Genomic DNA, 12,889 nt, shown 5'->3' with positions numbered 1-12,889 from the left:
AAAAAAAAAAGCAGGAAATGGTGCTGTGGCTCATGTGGTAGAGCTCTAACTTTGAGAAAGCCCAAGAACAGTGCTGAGGCCCTGAGTTCAAACCCTGAGACTGGCAAAAAAAAAGGGGGGAGGGGACAGGGTTAGGACATGGCTCAAGTGGCAGAGTACCTGCCTACCAAGCTCAAGACTCTGACTTTAGGGCCAGGAGTTTGGCCTAGTGGTTAAAGTGCTTGCCTAGCATGCATGAAGACCTGGGTTCGATTCCTCGGTACCACATACATAGATAAAAGCCAGAAGTGGTGCTGAGGCTCAAGTGGTAGAGCTCTAGCCTTGAGAAAGTCCAAGGACAGTGCTCAGGCCCTGAGCTCAAGCCCAGGACTGGCAAAAAAAAAAAAAAAAAAAAAAAAAAAGACTCTGACTTTAAACCCAGTAGTGCATACATACACACATAAACATAAAAGAGAAGAAAATATGGTTAATAGTATCTAATTGACATGTAAAATAGTATATTGTAATTAAGATAAGAACACCAGTCAGTATCTGAGTTATTTTGGTGACATGTGCACAGCAAACTTCTAAATAATTAGGCCTAGTTAATCAGCTTGAGATGTTCTGGGGGTTTTTTTGTTGTTGCTCTGTTGTTTTGTGGGTTGTGGGGCTTGAACTTGACCTGGGCACTGTCCTTGAGCTCTTCAGCTCAAGGTTACCAACCTACCCTTGAGCCAAGCCCTACTTCCCATTTTCTAGAGGTTAACTGGAGTCTCAGGTCCTTTTGTGCCCAGTCTGGCTTTGAACCTTGATCCTCAAATCTCGGCCTCCTGAGTAGCTAGGATTACAGGAATGTGCCAAGACGCCTGGCTTCAGATGGTTTTTAAGTTTAAAGAATTTTGTTAGGGTACTTTGAGATTTATAGAAAAAAAATGAAAAGTACAGCGTTTATAACTCCTTTCACCCCTTTTTGGTTTTAGTTCATTTTAACATCTCTCATTAAATGTGGTATTCATTCCATTTTTTAAATACATAAAATAAACCTTGAAATAAAAATAAATTTAAGCCAGGTGCAGTGGCTCACACCTGTAATCCTACCTACTCAGGAGGCAAAGATCTGAGGATCTTGGTTCAAAACCAGTCTGGGCATTAAAGACCCTGAGATTCTTATCTCCAATTAACCACCAGAAAAATGGAGATGGCTTTCTGGCTCAAGGGGTGTTCACCTTGAGCTTGAAGAGCTCAGGGATAACACTCAGGGCCAGAGTTCAAGTCCCACAACCAACAACAAAAAATTTAAAAGAGGACCTGAGCCAGTGGCTCACACCTATAATCCTCCTTAATCAGAAGGCTGAGATCTGAGGATTACGGATCAAATCTAACCTTAGCAGGAAACTCCATGACACGTTTTTCTTTCTTTTGGTCAGTTGTGGGGCTTGAACCTAAGGCCTGAGTGCTGTACCTAAGTTCTTCAGCATAAGGCTAGCGCTTTACTACTTTGAGCCACAACACCAGTTAATTGGAGGTTAAGTCTCACACTTTCATGTCCAGGTTTGGCTTTGAACCGTGACTCTCAGATCTCAGCCTTCTGAGTAACTAGGATTATAGGCATGAGTCATCAGCACTGGCTTTCCATGAGACACTTATCTCCAATAAACTGCCAAAAAAGCTAGAGTGAAGCTGTGGCTCAAGTGATAGAGTGCTAGCCTAGGGCCCTGAATTTAAACCCCATAACCAACAACCCGGTATCCCTCAAAAAAAAAAAAGGATGAGCAAATTAAAAGTTCACAGAGAAATGAAGCCTAACAGATTAAGAGAAAAAACTAGGGGCTGGAAGTTTGGCCTAGTGGTAGAGTGCTTGCCTCACACACACAAAGATTGGTGTTCAATTCCTCAGTACCGCATACACAGAAAAAGCCAGAAGTGGTACTGTGACTCAAGTGGTAGAGCTCCAGCCTTGAGAAAGCCCAAGGACATTGCGCTCAGGCCCTGAGTTCAAGCCCCAGGCCTGGCAGAGAGAGAGAAAAACATTTAATTTTAAAAATGAGTGGCATTGCCAGGCATGGTTGCTCACGCCTGTAATCCTAGAGGTTGAGTTTTGAGGATCTACGTTCAAAAAAGCCAGCCCAGGCACTAAAGACTATGAGACTCTTATCTCCAGTTAATCACTAGAAAAATGGAAAGTGGAGCTGTGACTCAGGGGTAGGGCAGTAGCCTTGAGCTGAAGAGCTCAGGACCAGTATCCAGGCCCAGAGTTCAAGCCTCATGAATAACGAGAGAGAGAGAGACAGAGAGAGACAGAGACAGAGAGAAAAGAAAGAGAAAAGGGAGGGGGCCTTGAGTGAAGATTAATATGGTAAATATACTTCATTTATATGTATGAAAATAGAACAATTAAATTGTTAAAAATTATTTTTCGCCAAGCCAGCTAGTAGCTCATGCCTATAATCCTAGCTCCGAGAGAGAGAGAGAGAGAGAGAGAGAGAGAGAGAGAGAGAGAGAGAGAGAGAGAGAGAGAGAGAGAGAGAGGTGACTGATTTTCTGACCTATGCCAAAGTCACTCATGATTCAATACAACTCAATTATTAGTGTCTACAACCCATAATTTTCTTTTCCAAGTCATTTTTAAAGTACCATTCTCAACAGTACTGTAAACCATCTGGAACTACTTAACTTTGCCAGCCTGCTGAGATATGTGTCTCCCCCTTGGGAAGCCCATCCCAGACTAAATAAATAACTGAGGAAACTGCTCTGAAAATATGATGACACATAGCTCTTTCTTCCCTTCCTGGGTTAAAACAAATTTATTTTATTTATATTTGTTGAATATTTTTTAAAGAACAGTACTGTTCTTTGTTTAACCTATACAAATTGCCTCATGGTAGTAACATTTACTACAAGATCACTTATGGATTTTTATTAGGAATTATTTCAGGAGGTAGAAATGTGGCTCAGTAGTAGAATGCATGCCTGTCATGTACCAAGCTCTGGACTCAATCTCCACGGCAAAAACAAAAACAACAAAAACAGTGGGAGAAGGAAGTGAGAATAAGGCAAGGAGAAAAGGAGAGATAGGAGAAGGTAAAGAGAAGAAGGAAATCTTAGGAGTCCATCATTAGAGGGCCATGAGTTTGGCCTAGTGGTAGAGAGCTTGCCTAGCATGAACGAAGACCTGGTACAATTCCTCGGTACCACATACATAGAAAAAAGCTGGAAATGGTGCTGAGGCTCAAGTAGTAGAGCTCTAGCCTTGAGAATGTCCAAGGACAGTGCTCATGCCCTGAGCTCAATCAAGCCCAGGACTGGCAAAAAAAAGTGTATCATTAGAAAATACCTAATAACTTCGGGGACATCTAAATGTAAAATAAAACAAACACTAAAACATAAAACATAAGTCATTTTCAACTGCTAACTAATGGTTCCAAGTCACTAGACTTTTTAAAATTAGAAGTGACTAACTCAAGAAAACTATTGCATGAATTTATTATTGATTCCTTAGCTGATCTTAGCCAAAACACTTAATAGATTGAAACAGTATTGCTTAAATTGCCCTTTTTAAAGTATTTATGGTCTGCAACAGAGATCTTTCTAATCTATTAAGATTTTAAAATATTTTTTCTTTTATTTTTTTAAGACATGGTATCACTATATATTCCAGGGGCTGGTCTCAAACTTTGATCCTACTGACTCTGCCTCTTGATTGCTTGTACTATAGGCTAGCACTATCAAGTCTAGCAATTTTTTTTTTTTTTTTTGCCAGTCCTAGTCTTGAGCTCAGGGCCTGAACACTGTCCTTGGATTTTCTCAAGGCTAGAGCTCTACCACTTGAGCCTCAGTACCACTTCTGGCTTTTTTCTATGTATGTGGTACCGAGGAATTGAACCCAGGTCTTTGCGCATGCTAGGCAAGCACTCTACCACTAGGCCAAACTCCCGGCCCAAGTCTAGCAATTTTTATTTTTCTTTCAGAATGTTACATTTTTATCTAGCTGACAAATATGTAAAAGTATAAATTTTCTATTTTGAAGCTGAAAGGCAAAAATTCCACCTTAAACTTTGGAAATCTGCTTTGAAGTTGCCAACTATACTTCGTTAATTTAAACCTTGATGCCTTATCTGAATAATTGATTTTTTAAAGTTAGTCCTGATCTTTGAATTTGCTCAAAAAAAGAATGATACATATCTGAAGTTCCTATTCCAAAATAGTGAGAAAAACATGTGGCTGTCTGGGCACTGGTGGCTCATGCCTATAATCCTAGTTACTTGGGAAGCTGAGATATGAGGATCACAGTTCAAAAGCCAGCCTAAGCAGTAAAGTCCTTGACACTCTTACCTTCAATTAGCCACCAAAAAGCCAGAAGTGGAACTGTGTGGCTCAGGTGGTAGAACACTACTTTTTTTTTTCTGTTTTGGCCTGTCCTGAGAACTTGAACTCAGGACCTGAACACTGTCCTTGGACTTTGTCAAGGATAGAGCTCTACCACTTGAGCCACTACACCACTTCTGGCTTTTTTCTATGTATGTGGTACCGAGGAATCGAACCTGGGTCTTCATGCATGCTAGGCAAGCACTCTGCCACTAGGCTAAACTCCCGGCCTCTCCTTACAGTTTTTTAAAAAATAAATAAAAATTTGTTTACAGCAAGAAATGTACTCAGGGGCCTAGTGGTAGAATGCTTGCCTACCATCCATGATGACCAAGGTTCGATTCCTCTGTGCCATATACATAGAAAAAGCCAGAAATGGTGCTGTGGCTCAAGTGGTAGAGCTCTATCCTTGATAAAGTCCAAGGACAGTGCTCAGGACCTGAGTTCAAGCCCTGGGACTGGCAAAAAAAAAAAAAAAAAAAGAAAGAAAGAAAAAAAAGAAAAGAAAAGAAAAGAAGAAATGTACTCATTACCTTACATTTATAAGTGTAATCCCTCTGTACATCACCTTGAAAATAAAAGTAAATTTAAAAAAAGAAAAACTTTTTTAGCCCATAAAGGACCTTAAAAGATACTTTATGTAAACAAGCAGCCATTTTATGTCTAATTAAAAATAGGCTAACAACATCTGACAAGAGCATAGTATAAAATTTGATTTATATACATATACATATTTTTTTTCCAGTCCTGGGGACTGAACTCAGGGCTTGAGTACAGTCCTTGGGCTTTCCTCAAGGCTACTACTGTACCACTTAAGTCACAACACCACTTCTGGCTTTTCTTTGTATGTGGTACCAAGGAATCAAACCTGGGTCTATGCGCATGCCAGGCAAGCACTCAACCACTAGGCCAAACTCTCGGCCCCTAAAATCCGATTTTATATGTAACCAGAATATGAAATCTCAAAGTTGACATATCACCTTTAATTTTACTGAACTTACTTCAAATCACAAGTTCTGTTCTCAAAATTAATAATTTATCTCCCATATTAAAAACCATATCATATCATCATCTTTTATAGATTTCATTTTTTTTAAGTTCATTAAAGATGACCAAGGTTATCCTAAACTAGTGCCCTTTTAAAATTCTTTTGACGTTCTCTAATGTTTGAACTGTGTTCCTTCAATTCTGTAAATGCATTTGTAGACATAAAAATGGTCAAAACAGTGCTATTCTAATGCTGAAATAAATTCCCTTACTTTGATAAATATTTCCATTTTAATAATCTTTAAGTGTCTTTAAATATTACAAAAATGACATTTCAGAAGTCCTTTTCTCTGATAATTTACAAAGACAAGAACTACTCTAAGCTGTTAATGCTGTTTATCTCTGGGTGGTGGTATCACACGCCATATTCTTTGTTGGTTTTTTCTTTTAATTTCCCCAAAAGCATTATTCCCTTGGTAATCAAATATTATTTTAAAACTGTTGGTAACATAGTTTGAGGCATGAGCAGAATTCACTTCTACAGGAGACTGTTAAATCATTTTTTCCTTTTGATAAACGGCTGCTTTAACAAGAGAATGATTTGATCAAGTGTCTACTGGGCTAGCTGATGATCAAAAGAGCTTTATTTTCAAGGCCCTTCTTTTATTTAGGCCTTTGGGAAACCCCAATTAAATTTGAACTTAACTGCTATGAACCATGCCGTATTAAACTTTTTGAATGGTCAGAATAACGCCTTTCATTTCAACTGTTAGCTGAATGGCAAAAGATACAGGTTTACGAACGTTTTCAAAGTCTTCTTAGCATTCTCATCTTGTCATTTTTTTCACAGCAATTCCATTTAGAAAGAATCGCAATTGTAAACAATTTCTATTTCAAGCCCCCCCACACACACACAAATTGGGATGAAAGGCAAAGCCTTGACCTTTCTATTTTAGACTTACATCTGGGTAGCAAGCCATCTGCTTTCCCCCCACTTCCTACCCCATCTGCTTAATGGACTGAAAATACTGCACCTAATTGCAATTTTATCATACCAGCCTGACTTCTCCACTTTAACCAATTAGGATCCTGCTTTCCACCTGAAGGCTCGCTTGGCCCAAACTGGACTTCTCCTTCCCACCTCCCTCCCTCAGGAGCAGGCAAATGTCTCCTGAGACACCGAGGCTACCCGTGGTGTCTTCAGCCCTGTCTAGGTACATCGCTGTCCGCTTTCACCCCCGAGCGCCTTGGTGGAAAACATGTCCTCGGGTCTGCTCATCTGGATGAGCGGGGCCGCCGGTGCCGGCACTGCTGCGGTTACGCAGGAGGAGGCACCTCTCAGCTCAGTCTGGAAAGAAGTCGCGTCGGTCGGTGCCGCGAAACAACCAGGGACCCAGCCCGGGGGGGGGGGGGGGAAGCCAGACAGGGGGTGGGAGGAAAAACCTCCGGGAAGAAAGGTGTTGCAAAGAACCGGAGGGGGGGGGGAAGCTCAAGACGGGGAGGAAAGCCCTTCCTTTCCGAGGCAGGAGGCGTGAAGTGGAGCCAGGAGCCGGCGGCCGAGGTGCAAGAACGGGGGAAAGGGGAAGAAGGGGGTCGGAGGCCGGCGGGAGGGCCGGGCGGGAGGCCGGCGCGGGGACGCCGGGCGGCCGTGGGCAGCTCGCAAAGCCCCCCGCCCGAGTCCGAGCCGCGGGGGCGCTTTCCGCCGCACTCGGTGCGGGGGTGAGAAGCCACGGCAAAGATAACAGTCGGGGGGGCTGTGTTGTCTTTGCAGGGGCGGGGGGCGGCGGGCAGCTCCGTCCGAGGTCGGCGCGACCGCGACGGCGGGCCCACCCCGGCCGGGCCCCGCTACTTAACTATTTGTAGAGCTGCTGCAGGCACAGGTCCAGGCTCTCGCCCTCCACCTCCTCGCGGGTGATGCGCTCCGACAGCGGCCGCGGCAGCGGGGGAAGCGGCGGCAGCTGGGGCTGCGGTGGCGGCGGCCCGGCCGAGTGCCCGGGAACGGCCTCCTCCTCCTCCTCCTCCGCCTCCGCCGCCGCCGCCTCCTCCTCCTCGCCCTCCGCCGCCGCCGCCTCCTCCTCCACCGCCTCCTCTTCGGGCTCCGGGTCTGGCTCCGGCTCACCCTCTTCCGTCGCCGCTATGGTCGAGCCCTCCTCCCCCGGTTCCTCGACCGAAGCCTCGGCCGCCTCAGCGGCTCCCAATTCGGGTTCGGACTCGGGTTCGGGTTCGGGTTCGGGTTCCGGCTCCGGCTCGCCGCCGCCGCACGGTCCGCGAAACTCGCCCAAGAAGAGCTCTAGGAAGCGCCGGTAAGTTTTCTCCTCAGGGATGCAGCCCGCCATCACTGCTCATGCCCAGGGGTCGACCGGGCTGGGGAGAGGAAAGGAGGTGGGAGAAAGCCCGGCCAGGGGAGGGGGCCGCGTGTGAGCCTCGAGCTCCCGCTCGGATGGCTAACAGCCGCACCGGCACGAGCGATCAGCACTAGGTTGCCTGGAGAGGGCTCCCGCAGGCGTGCGCGCCACCGAAGGTGGACGTGCGCGGCCCCGGGGGTGGGGCGGAGCGCGCCGCCCCTCTGGAGTCTGGAGGGAAAGTTGGTGGCGGGCGCGCGCACGGGGTCCAGCGGCGGCCCACCCTCTATCCGAGAGAGCTCAGCCCACGCTGCCTAGAGACTGTCCCCATGGCAACCGGCTCTAAGAATTCCAGGGTCCTTCCCGTCGAGTCCCCAAGAGTGACCTGAGACAGCTCCAAGTCTACCTCTTGGCTCCCTCTTGGCCTGCCTCTACTTCCTTACACTGTGTCCACCTCGCTCTCGAAAGGCCGCCGCACACCGTCCACCTTTTTGTTGATGGCCCCTATTGAGTAACGGAGGCCGAGGCACAGACGTCGGGCGGGTAGGTTCTCTCATTTGATTCTGTGGAGTGATGCGAGCCCCATTCCTCAAAAAGAGAAAACTGAACATTAAGTTAGTAATTTACTTCAGCGTTTCAAAACTCACATAGACACGGTGCTCGAATTACAACCCAGAACCTGGGCTCCAAAGCCTTTTAAAGACATTTCCCTTAGCTCTTCTCTAGCTCTGAAAATTGCATCAGTGGATGTAACCAAAAGGCCTTGTTTGTGTAGGGCTTTGTAGCTGACAAATGGTTCTCAATCCTTTAATCCTTACCACAGTCTCTTGAGGTAGAAGCTATTACCATTATGATTTTGTTTTACAGGGGAGGAAAACAACCTTAAACATATGATGACTTTGCTCAAGGTCACAGGCAAGTGATATAGCACGAATTGGACTTGGTCCATGAAGAGATTCCATGCATCAGTAGTTTTCCACCACACTAAGACACTATCTTTATGTATAATACATGCCTTACTTTATTATATAGTAGAGTCTGATTTTCCCCCTATAGTTTCTTTGCTCTTCTTTCAAACATAATCTCCTGTGTCCTTTCTTTCCTGGGTTGGAAATGAAAGGACTTTGATCCTAATGTTTTTTTTACCAAATGGTAAATGGTATTATTTTCAAGCCTTGCGTAGAGGGGAAAGGAAGGGAAAAGCTGTGGTCTTATACAACTGTATGGATGATAGCATCATTCCTATATACTGCCATGTCCATAGTAACATATAATTTAGTAAAACAGTGTTCTTTGTCTGCTTTGAAAAATACATTCTCACGAAGTTTCACCCCTTTCTCTCCATTTATTGTTTCTGGCTTCGTTGGATTTAGGATCTGAAATTGCACTTGCAGGTAATTATTAATGACAAAGGAGTCTCCACGCCAACAATTTTCATATTGTACATTTTCTAAATCTCTGACCTGATACTGCTATTTTAAGATTAAGTGGGTTGAATTTACTAATGTACATTATGGCATCAATGCTTTCTCCTAGCTTGAGATTAAATAATACATGACAGAAAGTATATAGTGAGTAATGCACTTGTGGTTTTTTTTTTTCCCCCTCCAGTTCTGGGGCTTGAACTCAGGGCCTGGGCACTGTTCCTAAGCTTTTTTTGCTTAAGGCTAGCACGCCACCACTTGAGCCACAGCTTACGTGGTACTGAAGAATTGAACCCAGGGCTTCATGTGTGTTAGGTAAGCAAACTACTACTAAACCACATTCCCAGCCTACACTTGAGTTTTCTAAAATTATTTTTCCTATAAGGTAAAATGGAAAGACCCAGTAAATCTGTTTCTAGACATGCTAAATGTATTTATGTATTTTAAAACACCACTCAGTAGAAAGCAATTTTACTATACCAATTTTTCTATGTCTTTAAACTCATTTCTCTTTGTTTTCAATACACCTGTTCATTTCTATTTTAGAAAATGTAGAAAAGACTGACAACATTTTTAGGCTGTAAACCTAAATGTCCATAGTTTTAAATTCCAACAACTGACATCAGAATTTGACATGATGACATTTAGTTCACGAGTACATAGCTGTCAGCTTTAACAATTCATATCAAGCTACACCTTCCTACTTCATAATGTAGTTGCGTTCCTCATTTACATGACATTTATTTGTGACATTAATTTATGACTCAACTCACCTATCAAAGGAAAGTGATGTATGTTGGTGAAACATTACTTCTAAGAGTAAAAGAAAAAGCCCACACCTCTATTACTATAAATGAGAGGCGTGTTTGCTTATATTCTTAGAGATATTCCTTCACAAAGACCAACGTGGATCCTGTTGCCTCCATTTAACAAAGCAGCTTTGCCAAGTTGCTGACAGGAGTGCTACGATCTCAGAGCAGCGGTGTAGGATGATTTTGCCATTGTCAAGAAGTCTCTAGCCCAATGCCAGTGGCTTACATGTGTAATCCTAGCTACTTAGGAGGCTGAGATCTGAGAATCACGGTTCAAAGCCAGACCCAGTACTAAAGTCCAAGAGACTCTTATCTCCAATTAATCACTGGAAAACCAGTAGTGGGGCTCAAGGGGTAGGGAGGTAGTCTTGAGCTGAAGAGCTTAGGACCACCTTCCAGCCCCAGAGTTCAAGCCCTATGACCCATACCACGTACATAGGAAAAAAGAACCAGAAGTGGTGCTGTGGCTCAAGTGGTAGAGCTCTAGCCTTGAGAAAACCTGGGACAGTGCTCAAGCCCTGAGCCCAATCAAGCCCAGGCTGGCAAAAACAAAAACAAAAAAAACTGAGCAATGAAATACATAATGTATCTCAAGGGTATTTAATGTTTTTTTGTTTTTTGTTTTTGTTTTTTTTGGCCAGTCCTGGGCTTGAGCTCAGGGACTGAGCTGTGTCCTTCGGATTTCTCAAGGCTAGAGCTCTACCACTTGAGCCTCAGCACCAATTCCGGCTTTTTCCTATCTATGTGGTACCTAGGAATCGAACCCGGGTCTTCATGCATGCTAGGCAGGCACTCTACCACTAGGCCAAACTCCCGGCCCCATATTTAATGTTTTTCACATTTTTTTGGAAATAAAACCCATTCCCCTTCTAACACAGCCCTCCAAGGTATGCAGTTCTCTTCCATAGGCATTCATGCTAACATTTGTGTGTAACAAGAATTTGTTTTGTTTTGTTTTCTTATTTTTGCCAGTGGGACTTGTTCTCAGGGCCTGAGCACTGTCCTTGGGCTTTCTCAAGGCTAGAGCTTTACCACTTGAGCCACAGCATCTTTTTCCAGCTTTTTCTATGAATAAGTGGTACTGAGGAATCCAACCCTGGTCTTTGTGCATATTAGGCACGCACTCTACCACCAGGCCAAACTCCTGGCCCAACAAGAATTTTTTAGTTTCAGACCAGGAGCATGGTCTATTGGTAGTATGCTTGCCTAGCATGCATGAAGCCCTGGGTTTGATTCCATGGAACCACACAGGTAGAAAAAGCCACAAGTGGGAAGTGTTATTGTGGCTCAAGTGAAGAGATCTAGCCTTGAGGAAAGCCCAAGGGCGGTGCCCAGGCCCTGAGTTCAAGCCCCAGGACTGGTTTAAAAAAAAAAAAAAGAATCTTTTTTTAGTTTGGTAGTTTCTTTTTTTTAAAACCAGTCTGGAGCTTGGACTCAGGGCTCGAGCACAGTCCTTGGACACTTTTTGCTGAGGTCTAGACTCTGCACTCTACTACTAGGCCATGCTCCTAGCCCCTAGATTGATAGTTTCTTATATGATCCACTAATTCCTCTCTCAGATACATATAGACAGATATATGTATATATACATAATAATATATATCTATACATATTATATATATATATATATATATATATACTTTTTTTTTTTTACAGTCCTGGGCTTGATTGAGCTCAGAGTCTGAGCACTGTCCTTGGGCTTTCTCAAGGCCAGACCTCTACCACTTGAGCCTTAGCACCACTTCCAGCTTTTTTCTATGTATGTGGTACCAAAGAATCGAACCCAGGTCTTCGTGCATGCTAGGCAAGCACTCTATCACTAGGCCAAACTCCCGGTCCCCAGATATTTATCAGTGAGAAATGAAGCAATATTCAATACACAAAAATGCTCATGTTTTATTCATATCTGGAAATAACTGAGATAACCAGGAAGTGGATAAAATGTACTATATTCATACAATTGATATTTTAACACTATACATAAATGAAATAGTGATTGATATAAAAGACAGATGAATCTCAAAAACATGCTGTTCAAAAAGGAAATACGACAAAAGGATCTATAACTAAAAATTAGGCAAACTCAACTTGGCAGTAGTGGTACCTGTAATACCAGCACTTGGGAAGTGAAGGGAGAAAGAACACAAATTCAAGATCTGCCTGGGTGGCTTAGTGGTTTAAAGCCAGCATAGCAATACCTCTGAAACACCAAAAACAACAAAAGACCAGGCAAACCTAACCAACAGTGAGAGAGGGGTGAACTTACTTGTTCAAAGTACACTGCAGGGTTCTATGAAATTATCACAATGAAATCCCTTTGTACTGTTAATGGATGTTTTTTTAAAAAGAATATATTAGCCAGGTGGGGTGCGGTGGCTCATGCTTATAAGCCTAGCTACTCAGGAGGCTGAGATCTGAGGGTCAAAGTTCAAAGCCAACCCAGGCACTAATGCCCATGAAACTCTTATCTCCAATTAACCAATAGAAAACGGGAAATGACCCCTTGGCTCAAGGGGTAGGGCTGTAGCCTTGAGCTGAAGAGCTCAGGGACAATGCCCAGGCCCAGAGTTCAAGTCCCATGACTGACAAAAAAATAATTAATATGTATATATTAAAGTATACATTTAAAAATAAGAACACTGTGGGGCCAGCAGTCTGGCCCTACAGTAATGGTAGAGTCTTTGCCTAGCATGCACGAAGACCCAGGTTCAATTCCTTGGTACCACATACACAAAAAAAGCCAGAAATAGTGCTGTGGATCAAGTCATAGAGCACTAGCCTTGAGGAAAAAGCCCAAGGACAGGACTGACGTCCTGAGTTCATGCCCTAGAACTGGCAAAAAAATTAAAATTAAAATAAAAAAATAGTATACTGTAAAGGTAGGTGCAGTAACTCATGCCTGGAAATCTAGCTACTTAGTAGGCTGAGATCTGAGGATGGAGGTTCAAAGCCAGCCTGGGCACTGAAGAACCAGAGACTT

General features: G+C 43.6%; 1 protein-coding gene across 2 annotated transcripts in view; it reads right to left on the bottom strand.

The window, feature by feature from the left end:
• Ppm1e (protein phosphatase, Mg2+/Mn2+ dependent 1E) overlaps positions 1 to 7,801 on the bottom strand; it is an 84,613-nt gene extending 76,812 nt beyond the window's left edge. For both annotated transcript variants that reach the window (XM_090351124.1, XM_090351125.1), the window contains exon 1: positions 7,186 to 7,801. In XM_090351124.1, coding sequence (XP_090207250.1) covers positions 7,186 to 7,667 — 482 coding nt within the window. In that variant the 5' untranslated portion in view covers positions 7,668 to 7,801. The remainder of the gene's footprint in view (positions 1 to 7,185) is intronic.
• Positions 7,802 to 12,889: the final 5,088 nt, after the last annotated feature.

Source organism: Megascapheus bottae, chromosome 17 (genome assembly GCF_031878675.1).
Source record: "Megascapheus bottae isolate mThoBot1 chromosome 17, mThoBot2.hap1, whole genome shotgun sequence".
Lineage (NCBI taxonomy): Eukaryota > Metazoa > Chordata > Mammalia > Rodentia > Geomyidae > Megascapheus > Megascapheus bottae.
The sequence above is the reverse complement of the archived record's forward strand: the minus strand, read 5'-3'. Positions and strand labels throughout refer to the sequence as shown.